The following is an 11,694-nucleotide window of genomic DNA, read 5'->3' on the forward strand; positions in this document are numbered from 1 at the left end:
GCCTGAGACTCCCTCCAGCACAGGGCAAAGGCTGCTGGGTGAAGGAGGATGGCGAGGAGCTCCTCCAGGCAGCTCTGCCCGGCAGCCGCTGCGTGCGAGACTGAACGTTTTCAGCGTTACTAGTGTAAGATACCACAATGACAGGGACCTTAGGAATGGGATATAGATGGGATTACATTCATATATGCGGATGGAATAGGGCAAACGCAATATATATAGATGGAACGAAGAGAGTAAATCTGTTAGGAAGACAGCAGAGGGGGAGCTTGTGAGCAGCTCTGCATCAGGAAAAAAATTCAGCTGTGATCTAATTGCAGAAAATCCAGGAATAGAAATAAGTGGAAAATGCCAAACGTTTGTCACACTTCAGTTTACCATGTATCAGTGGTTCTACCCAGAACCACAGCATCAGCTTGGTGGCACACACGGTGCTGCTGCTCCGTGCTCCTCCTGCTGCCGCGGCTGCAGCCTGTAATAGCGATTCTGCCCAGATCGCGCCTGCCCTGATGGACAGTGACAGTTCCCAGCAAGAGGGTTTAGCAGGATGAATCATCCTCTTATCAGATACTGATAAATGAAAAGAGCTGTATTCTTTTTAACTCTATTCTGCATCTAAGAAGAAAAATATTTCAAAGCTAGACTGATGTCACACCGTCCAATGCATCAAAGGGCAAGAGATGGGATGGGAAAGAAGCAGGATCTTGAGAAGAACGGAAGCAGCCCTGGATATCCAAGGCTCCTCCGCTTCCTCGTGCCTCCTTGCTGCACGCCGGAGAAAAGCCACGCTCCATGCTATGCTTTGATGCCACACTGCTTAAAATTGCTTTGCAAAGCCCAATCTTTGTTGCAAATTCCAGGTTGGATATATCCTCTGAACGCAGTTGTTTCAAACCCAGAGCTCTTTCCTGGCTTTAAAAGGTGTCTTGGGCGATTACAAAAATAGCACAGCCCATTTAGTCCTTCGTGTCTGCTCAATAAAAGTCATTCCAGACCCGAGACACCTTTTATGCTGTAATGTCTCCTGCTTCCCTACTTCTAACCAGTACTCAAAGTACTGGACCCTGATAGTTCCTTTCTCTCGCTGTTTGATTTTTTTTTTTAAACCTTGTGTATTTGAACACACTCCCTAGAGTGAGTCCTTTGAAAAGTAATCCATATAAAACCAAAGCACTTTTTAAATGGCAGAACAAAATACTCATAAAAGTTCATAAATGGCTTGCTATTTAAATCTCATAAAAGCAGCCTAGTTAATTACTTCAGTTTGAACGTTTCCTTTAAATTGTGCACCGTACCCAAGGTCAGCAATAAAGGGAGAGGGTTTTTCTGCACACGCTACAAAAACCCCACTGACTTCCTTGCATGCAAGATGTCTGGATAATTTGCCTCAAAAACAGTTGGCTTTAATTGCATAGCTATTACAGTTTTGACAGCAAAACCTAATCCTTTTCTTATATATGTATATATATAATGTACATATGTATATATAAAACAGGTCCTTTCTGTTTCCTCTTCCCTCCTCCTCCTTCCCCGTCTCCCACTCCAGGCTCTGAGCTGATGCCCAAAGCACTGTCTACACGGATCATTGGTGGCATATGGTGGTTCTTCACCCTAATTATCATCTCGTCCTACACGGCCAACCTTGCCGCCTTCCTGACGGTGGAGAGGATGGAATCCCCCATCGACTCGGCAGATGACTTGGCAAAGCAGACAAAAATAGAGTACGGAGCAGTGAAGGATGGAGCTACTATGACCTTCTTCAAGGTGAGACCAGGCAAAGGCTTTCTACCATCCAGGCAGAGACGCGACGTTCTCAGGCCAACAGGAGGGAGGACAAAGAACCAGACAAAAAGCCTCCTAAGCCAGCACTGCTTCTCCTTATAAGCAGGGTGTTTCAGTCTCGCATCCTTGTCGAGACTTTGACCCCTGTCAGTTTAGCTTACCTAGATTCACATCATGGCTAATTTCTCCTCTCGCCATTGCTAATTGAAGTCACATTTACAAAATCATATTGATTTTTCAGCTTCAGACACCCTGAAACAAAGCATATATTAGGCACAACAGGGCAGGTGTATCTTATATTAAAGCCCTACAGAAAAATCTTACATTCCCTGAAGTATCTTCCCTGTTTCCCATTGCAGCTCCTTCCCTGTCTCTGCAGTAACGGCTCCACAGAGCCCTTGAGGCTGACCTGGCCAGCCTTCGGGGACAGAGAAGACAACAAATGAAACCTAAAGCTGGACAGATGTTGCAAAGTGCCCTCCCTAACCAGTATTTTTTTACAGCTGAAATATCTTTCTTGTCCTTCAGGTATTCACATTAGCGCAGTCAAGTTTTATTAACCTCCAAAACTCTGTGCAAGGTAACGCCATCAATGCATCAGAATCAAATTACATTTATTTCTTCCCTTTAAAGGATAATTAATTTCAGAAGTTAGCCAGCACTACAGAGGAGGGTGCTAAGAGCATTCATATTTCACTTTTGCCTCAAAAATGGAAAGAAATTGAGAGACTTAAAAAGACCTTTAAAACCACAGCTGGCCTGTAAAAACACACTTTAAAAAAAAGAGTGAGAGAATAAAGGCATAGAAATGAGGGGTGATTAATCTAAGGAACGATCACCCTGGCTTGGAGACTTTGACTTCAACAATGAACTCAAAAAGCCGCCTTATGAAAAGGTTTGGAGTTATGGAGTTACCTATGCAGGCGGTGCGGGGCCCCGGCCACGCTCCCCTGGGAGCGCCGGGCAGAGCTCGGGGTCCAGCGCTGCAGCGCTCGACCGGCGCCGATGCCGATGCTCTCCCGGGGCACTTTGTCAGCAAGGCAAGAGGAGCAGCGGCAGATCAGAGCCTGGGGCTGCCGCCCCCCGCACCTCTGCTGCGAGCAGCACTGGGGAATATTCCTTCCCCCCGGTCACCCTAATTCAGAAGGAAATATATGGGCCAAAGTGACAGACATAGCTCATGCTTTGAAAAGCAGGTTGTGCCTGGAATACCGCAATAATTTGAATAGGCACAGTGTAAAGGCAGCTAGACTAGGCCGTCAGCAGTTTAATTGCCAAGACCCATTAAAGGAGGCCACTGTGCTGAATCTTAACAACAAGAAACATCGGCATTCTTCCGCAACTCTTCTTGGCTAGGACTTGATTAAGGAGCCACTGTACTTTCCGAATCTCTATGCTTACTTTGCCAGGCAGGAGCGCAGATTGGTAAAGAAACCTGGAGGATTTTGTTTAGTTTGACTTTTAATTAATTCTGGGAAATGAAAATGTTGCAAAGAATAGCAGGTTGCTGCTGGTTAGTTTGCTTTCTGCACTGGAGCTGGTGCGTGCAGTTTTGTCTTTGGCATGGTCAGATGTGATACGTTGCCTTCCAAAAGCAATATAAACCTATAACAGCTATTAGGAAAAGACAGACTTTTACTGTTGTGTTTTAACTACTCTTTCCAATAAGAGTTTTATATGGGAATAAAAGGAAACCATCTTTTTTTAAAAACCATCATGGACACAGTATATTTATTGTTTCAGATCATTATCCATCAGAATCATTCTTCAGGCTTCTAAGGGGCATTTGGCAGGGTTTATTGATGCAGTGTATTTTCCTTTTTCTTTCTTATTGTTGTTTGGAGATGAATTCTCAGGGGTGTCCCTTCTGACAAGCATTCAATTACTGGAGCAGTGAGAGCGCTCGTGTGGGATCCTATGTTCCCTTGTCCTTTGTGTACAGAGAAATAGGGGAGAGCCAGAACTTCTCCCACCCCTCAGCGAGGTCTTTGTCAAATGACTGGGCAAATGCCGCGGGGGTTTAAGTACGGCAGCTCTGCCAGCGCCACCTTCACGGGGACATCTGTCAAACGGCACAGAGGTCTGGAGGACAGAGCCATGGGCAGCGCTGGTGTCCCTGAGGATCCGCACTCCCTCCGGACGGGTGGGACTGAAGGAATGGCGAACTGCACAAGGCTTCTCCTTTGCTCTGCTAAAAGGGGGGTTATCAGGAGAGAGCGAGCTGCTGCGTGACTGCTGCTCGTGAAAAGCTCCTGGAGATCTGGCGGTCAAGCACTCCTGCAGTTTGCTGAACAGACTGTCATCGCTGGGACAAAAGGCTGATGGCAGCATCCCGACTGGGATCCCCCACTGCACCTATTTTGTGGATTATCCACTAGGACTTAGCCCACGCTGCTACCTTGCTCCTTGTGTGACTGTTCTCCAGAGTCGTTCCCCTCACATTAGGAACTCGGCCCTCCGCTTCTCCCTGTTAAAGAAGCTGCAAACCACATACGCTGACCCCCCCAGGCCGCGGCCTGGGCCCTGCGGCCCCTTCATCTGTGACTGGTGACTGTGGCCATCGTTGTCCTTCACTGAACCCCGCCTGGGTCCATGGCCCTCCCGGCACCTGGGAGGTCTGACAAAGCGGGATCTAGGGCCGAAGGAGGAGAGCACGATCCCGGAGCTGAGCTTAGGGAGCAACGGGAAACAGGAGGAAGGCAAACGCCTTGCACACTGTTCTCTGAGATGGCTCCCAAAGCACCAACCCGTTTTCTGCCCGTGGTCAGGCTGACCGAGGGTTCGTGCCGAGCTCACCGGAGTCGCTGCAGAACTTCCCTGTTGAACCAAGCCAAAAGGCATCTCTGGGGCAGACCCGCAGCGAGCGATCTTGCTCCCACAAAGGTTTTTGCCTGTGCAGCTGAGCTGGCCAGCTACGGCAGACGGGAAGCAGCAGAGAGAGTTTTACCAACTGTACTGGCAGATTTTGACTTAATGAAAAGAACTTTTGAGAAGCTATTTATTCCCTGGCAATGCAGATCGAGTTACAGGAATAAACACAGATCAATTAATTTAGGAGCAGCATCTAGCGTTCGTTATAAATCATGCCAGAAATCCTTCATATCTTGCAAAGGATGCTGTCTCTCTCTGAACAAATGCCGGGTTTAATGTGCAGTTTGGAGTACGAGTGTGAGAGCGTGTGTATGTGTGTACGTATACATTCACTCATACAGAAATGTTAAATCCTCAAGAGTAAGTATCTTCAGTTGGTGAAAATCAATTTATTTTTTCATACAGGCTGGAATTGAAAATCTTAAGCCCGAAAGTTACTTTCTTGCCAATTTCACTGATAAAAAAGCATATATGTCTTGGCAAGATGCCTTGTAGTGGCTCCTCTAAACTATTCCATTAATTTATTTGGGTGACTGGTCTTGAAGCATTGGTTATTAAAGGTAGCTTCTGAGCTATGACTCCAAAGAACAAATTTAGAGGCGTTCTCAGCGTCATTGCAATTGCTGCATTCAGAGGGGCTGCTACTCGCCTTTTCATACACGCATCTCATTTAGCACTAAGGCAGGGTTTTATTAGGATGCAGAGGACAGCAGAGCAGGTTCTGCTGTTATTTATCCTGACCAAAACGAGGAGAAGCTCCACTCACCTGAATCGGTGGGAGAGGTGTAAGCGGGAGGGAGACACGATCCCCGTGGGGTGAACCAGGGCTGCGCTGATCAGCAGCGTTAAACTGCCGCCTTTGTTTATTAGCAATAATCTCTATCATTCCGAACGTTCCAGAGTTCCTGACTCTGGAATTTCTCTGCCAGGAAGAAGTCAGTGTCAGGCCATTTATCTTAATGCTTCAGAGCAACCAAGCAGTTCCTCTTCGTCTGCCTCTGACGGCAAAGCTGTCACTGAGGGGGACCTGGGGAGCCCACAGAGGAGGCAGGGGGGTCTCTCTGCCTGCCCCCGACCCAGATTTCTTTTGTGCAGCCCATAAAAGTAAATGGTGATTCCACAGAGACGAAATTTGCGCCTAGCCACGGCGCAGCAAATATCAGTTCAAACCAGCAACTAACCCCAGTAAGGATTTTTTTAAGGTAAATTCCTTAAGCTGTAAAATCAGAGATGCAGCAAAACAAAATGTATACACACACACAAAAAAAAACCTCCAGCAAAACAAACACAATTTATGTGCATTCTTTACTGCTTATTAAATTACTACTAAGATGTTTTTGCTTATTTGAATGGTACATTTGCCGGTGAGAGAAATTTCCCATAAATTCCCATAACTGAGTGACCACCGTTGCAGTACGGCTGAAGTATTCTGAGAGGAGCAAAGGGAGGAAGGAACAACTTTTCCCCTAATCGGAAAAAATGTATAGTGGTCGAAGCTCTCCAGAACGAGGTGTGAGCTGGAGCACTGTACACTCCTCGCCACGGTTGCTCCTGCAATTTTTCATTGACGACTGCTCTCACAATGACTGACAATTGCTTCTAAATTGGACTTTTAACAAATAGCCAGGTCTATCAAACTGCTAGTGCTGCGCGCAGAATTACAGTTGGTGAATTTTCACTTGGAAAAGGAGTGTTCTTACCTCATGTTAGCTAAGTTAAAGAAACTAATAGGAAATAAATTCCCAGTGAGGAGGTGGCAGGTTTTAGACTACGGGGAGAGCCTGAGATTGCCTTGACCGGAGACGTGTGTCGAGCTGCCCTGCCTGCAGCGAGGGCCTGCCCTGCCCTGCCTGAAGGAGCCAGCACAGCCTTGTCTTTGGGGAAGATGAGGCCATTGCAACCAGCAGCGTTTGCTGCGGGGTGACAGCCCTTCTCTGCTGAGGGGCTCAGCCCCGCGTTGCCAGGTCTCTGTTTCGGCTGTTTCATTAGGCACGAGCAAGCAGCGACAGGCAGCTCTGGCCTCGTGGCGAGCCCTCGCCTAGCTGTGCTCCAGCCAGAGAGGGTGCTCGCCCCGCCATGGGTGCCCCCCACCCAGGACGCCCAGAGGGGGCTCGAAGCAGCACAGCCGGAGCTGAGAAAGCTGGGGTCCTCATGGCATTTCAAAATACAATTAAGTCCTTTCAGCTGGTCAGAAACGGTGATTTAAGAAGAGAAAAGTCTTTTTTCTCTTCCAGGGAGCCCTGTCTCATGTAATTTAAGTTGCCTGAAGAGCTACAATGCCTCATGCAAGTCCTATTAGCTTTACTAAATGCAGCCTATTGATTTTTTGCCAGTTTATTTTGCTCTATGCTTTAAACTGGGAGAACACTGATGTTGTTTAAGAGCTCTGTGTCAACACCCAAGGAGCATTAAATGCAGGAAGAGAAGGCGAGGACGGGAGAGCCAGTGAACCCAGAGGCCTGTGGTGTGAACTATATAAATGTTAAACAAGTCATTATCAGCCAGTCGAGTATGCTATTCGTTTCAATTACCCATTGTAATGCACAGATATTTAATAATCCTTTTGGAGGCTCCCTTTCTTGCTGCTCTTTGAGGTTTGATAGATGCCACAAATCTACCTTACAGGCACTGGCCCAGATTTTCAAGCGAGGGAGATTATCCTGTCTCTTGAATGAAGTTTGCTCCGGCACATCCACTGCCGCACGTTCATCAAGTGGATTATAACAAGCATGAGCTTTAGCTGAGAAGAAATGAGTCCGTGGTTATTTCAGTCAGGAGAATGAGCCCACAGGGTTAAAGGCAGAGGAACAGCCTTTGTCACTGTGCTGTACTAACCAACTTTGGGGTGTTAAACCACGTGCCAATTTTTGTTAAATATGCTGAAAAAAAAGGAGGTGGACAGGCAAAGCATTTGAAATATAAAGCATTATGAGGGTCTTTTTTTCTTAGCTAATTTACCCTTATTTATAGTGGTGTTATGAGAAGAACCTATGCTGGCATGTTTTGGGTGAGACTGAAAATGAGGGGGAGATGTGATAGCAGCAGTTGGGATGGGCTGGGGCTCCATCTCCTGCTTGCTTACAGAAGGACAGAGACCTGAAACGGAGGTGAACGACAGCTAAACCAGAAGGCGCAGCTTCTGCTGCAGCGACTCCTTGTGCAGCTGCAGGTGAGCAGTTACCCGTGTGCAAGGCAAAGCCCAGAGACTTACCAGCCCCTCCAACTTATCAGCCAGCTTCAGGCTCTTGCTAAGTAGGGTTGTGGAGGAGGAGGTTTTGGCTGACGAAGCTGCCTCTTATAAAATAAGAGGCCTAGGAAAAACAAGAAATTAGGCAGAAAAAAAGAATGGCACATAAAGGAGCAGGCAGCAGCACGAACATAAGCCTCAATATCCAAGTGCTTTTCCAGAGCTCAGCTGGATGTAAAGAGCTGGTTTGACGAGAGCTACATTCACGCACGGGCATACAGAGACCAGCGAAGGGGGTACGTCAGGAGAAAGCTGCTGTGCCTTTCCTGGGGAGTCTTTCTAGACCAGAGCCGGTTATGTCTTTTGTGGCAACCTCCATAGAGACAATTGAGAAGGTGGTCGTAGATAAATGGTATATTTCAAATGCTATGGCAAGACATAAAATAACGATATTTCTTCTCACCCAACACATTTTCTAGAAGAAGAAAAAAAAACATTCACATGAATAGTAAGCTAGAAAACATATTCCTCCTTTTTTAACAGAATGCCTGCTGATAGTGAAAGAATATCCATGTTTATTTTTAGCCGTAAGACAATCTCCTTGAATATTTCTATCCCTCTGTTTATATGGATACGTTAAATTTGTTTGGCAGTTGCACGTATCTCAGAGGAGACATGTTTCCTTGTGATGCTTGAGGAAAGACAAAAATATAAGAGAGCGTGTGGAAAAGGGAAAAACATGCCCTCTGAAATGTTCTCTGTCTTCTCTCATTGTGCAAAAACATTACAGGATAAACCAAATTCTGGTTAGGAAACTAATACATTTAAACAGATATACTCATAGCCTGTCACACGAGCAAGTTCTGCAGGGCATCAGGGCAGGGTCTCGCTGTACCTTACCGAAGCGAGGGAACACTTCAGTTCCACCTACAGGATAGGGTCTCTGGAGCAGCGACTCGTTCTGCCGAGCGTCTGCACGCCGTGTGCCGGAGCCTTTGCCTCTTGTTACCGCAATGGGAAGCCAAACAATGCTGGGCAGTGAAAGCAGAGGGATATTTAAGACAAGGTCAAATTGGTAATAGTCTCATTTTGTGATCTGTTCTCAAACTGGTATTATCGTGTACTGTAAAGACATGAGGCTTCAGCAAATAGAAGTCTAATTCTTATTTTCGGGGTGGGGGGTATCGTTTTTCCAGAAATCCAAAATTTCCACATTTGAAAAAATGTGGGCTTTCATGAGCAGCAAACCCACAGCACTTGTTAAAAACAACGAGGAAGGAATCCAGCGAACCCTCACAGCCGATTACGCCCTGCTGATGGAGTCAACCACCATCGAGTACATCACCCAGAGGAACTGCAACCTGACTCAGATCGGGGGGCTCATCGATTCCAAAGGCTACGGGATTGGGACTCCCATGGGTAAGTGACAGCGGCGGGGTTTCTGTAGGTAGCCCTGGAGGAGGGCTAGTTACCACAAATACAACAGACAGGATTAAGACAGTCCACTCCCAACAGTGAATTTCCAAATACCAAAGCTTACGCTCTGCCCGCCGAGGAGCAGTCTGAACAGCCCTGCAGACCCATTCCCTGCTTTGTGTGATTTTTGTCCTACTTTCCCTCTGTGTGTAACGGTCTTCCCCCTCCCCAGGGTCACCGTATAGGGACAAGATCACCATTGCCATCCTCCAGCTCCAGGAGGAGGACAAGCTCCACGTAATGAAGGAGAAGTGGTGGCGAGGGAATGGCTGCCCTGAGGACGAGAACAAGGAGGCCAGCGCTCTGGGCATCCAAAACATCGGTGGGATTTTCATCGTTTTGGCAGCAGGCTTGGTGCTGTCCGTCTTCGTGGCCATGGTGGAGTTCATCTACAAGCTGCGCAAAACGGCGGAGCGCGAGCAGGTACTGATTTCCTCAGTCTCCCTGCACCACCACTAGCCCAGCCGTTCAGGATTTTGCACGCTGACCCCAGAGACAGGCAGGGAGATGGGCAGAGGGATTCAGCCCTGCCCCTGCTGCCTGGAGGTCCAAGCGCCCACAGCCCAAGGGGTGAAATGCAGCACCCCCGAAATGCCGTTCCCTAAGGCTCATTACTTCTGTCCCGCTCCGACAGCCTCAGGTCAGGGGACAAATCATGTCTGCTGTGATCAGGGTCATCTGCTGCTTCTGTAACTAGACTAGTAAACATTTGTAGGGTAATTTTGAGCAAGCCAACACGTAAGTCATGAAAATACGGACAGAGGTCCCTGGGAGGAACCTTTCCGAGCTGTTACATCCACTCGCCACTATCCCATGCAATCGTGGTGCATATTCCAGGCGTAACGTATACACGCATGAAGTCTCCATCTCTTCTCCCCACTCCTGTTCAAAGAGCCTCAAGGAACTGGTCAGGGTCCACCAGGAAGCCTCATGCTATTTTATCAACTTTTCACACTTACACAAACGGCCCATCCCACCCGCAGTGGCTGATTAGTGCTCGTGAACAAGAGGACTGCTTTTATGTTTTTCCCCTTCCTTGCGTGTCATGGTACAGTAAGTGGAAAGTGCATTTGTGTGCGTGACCAGAAATCAAAGCAAGCTGCCCATGTGATGGACTAGATAGATGAAGGAAAGCTGCCCACTAGCAAGCCCAGCAGGATTCGATAGCCCTCTGTTTCCCAGCACATAAATCTACCAGACCCCCAGCAGGGATCACACAAAGCACCGGCACTCCAGCAGCCGCCTATAGCTCTGCCTTTCTGCAGGATTTAGTGTGCCAAAGGTACAATTCTTGCCAAAGGAGAGAGGGGTCAACCAGACGCCCGTGCATCACTGACGTCCCACTAAGCAGAGCTGATGCCTTAAACGCAGCCTAAACCTCGTGCTTGCCCTCTGCAGAGCCTAGTTTCAGCATCCTCCTCACGGAGAGGTTAGCAGAACATTTTGCCAGGAGTAACGGTGCTTTTTGTCCCTGCTCTCCCCAGCGCTCCTTCTGCAGCGCCATGGCCGATGAGATCCGGCTGTCGCTCACCTGCCAGCGACGGGTCAAACACAAGCCCCAGCCACCCGTCATGGTGAAGACGGACGCCGTGATCAACATGCACACGTTCAACGACCGACGGCTGCCAGGGAAGGACAACATGACCTGCAACACTGGATTGACACCTGTGTTTCCCTAGGGAATGGGAACGGGGGGGCGGGAGGGAAGGAATTGCAGCAGACAAGGCTGGATGCACTCTTAACTAGGGAAGAAAGGATTAAAAAACAAGAAAAAAAAAACAGAAAAAAAAAAAGCCTGGTTTGGTTCATTTCAAGAACAAGGCCTTTACAACACAGCTGCATCGATCACCGGCATAGAAGCAAGAACTTCAAAGCACGGACTGTAACATGGGTCTTGGGGCTTTTCTGTTTTGTTTTTGTTATTTTTTGTTCCTTTTTTTTTTTTTTTTTTTTTTTAACACTTAGATCCTACAGGCCTCATGGAGTCCAAACACACTACCATCCAGGAGTCTGATGTTTACATACTAAAAACACATGGAGGCGAAACAGAATTGAGCCAAACTGACCCTCGGCGGGTAAGGAGGAGCCCCCGAGCAGGGCTCCTTTAGCATGGCAATAAAAAGAAACACTTTGTCAGGTGCAGCGTGAGCAGCCGTCTGTGCAAGCATCTATTCCACACTGACATACACAGCACATTTAGGATACGTTGTCTGGGAAAGGTACCTGTGGTGAAGCACCGTGATGGTCGAGGCTGTGCCTTCTCTCAAAGCAGCTCACGGTGGCCCTTTACCTCACAGCCGTGCTGGCCGTGGCCATCTGCAGCTGGAAGCCCACGTGGGGGTGTGGTGGGAGAAGGCAACACACACGTTCATCAGCAGATC

General features: G+C 47.9%; 1 protein-coding gene across 1 annotated transcript in view; it reads left to right on the plus strand.

Moving 5' to 3' along the window:
- Positions 1-10,992, plus strand: part of GRIK3 (glutamate ionotropic receptor kainate type subunit 3) — a gene marked incomplete at both ends in the record, with an annotated part of 121,657 nt that extends 110,665 nt beyond the window's left edge. Inside the window, 4 exons of the mRNA XM_082329383.1 lie at positions 1,544-1,761; positions 9,034-9,256; positions 9,486-9,736; positions 10,798-10,992. Of these exons, the coding sequence (XP_082185509.1) occupies positions 1,544-1,761; positions 9,034-9,256; positions 9,486-9,736; positions 10,798-10,992 (887 nt within the window). The remainder of the gene's footprint in view (positions 1-1,543; positions 1,762-9,033; positions 9,257-9,485; positions 9,737-10,797) is intronic.
- Positions 10,993-11,694: the final 702 nt, after the last annotated feature.

This window comes from Platalea leucorodia (assembly GCF_965183815.1).
Source record: "Platalea leucorodia genome assembly, chromosome: 18".
Lineage (NCBI taxonomy): Eukaryota > Metazoa > Chordata > Aves > Pelecaniformes > Threskiornithidae > Platalea > Platalea leucorodia.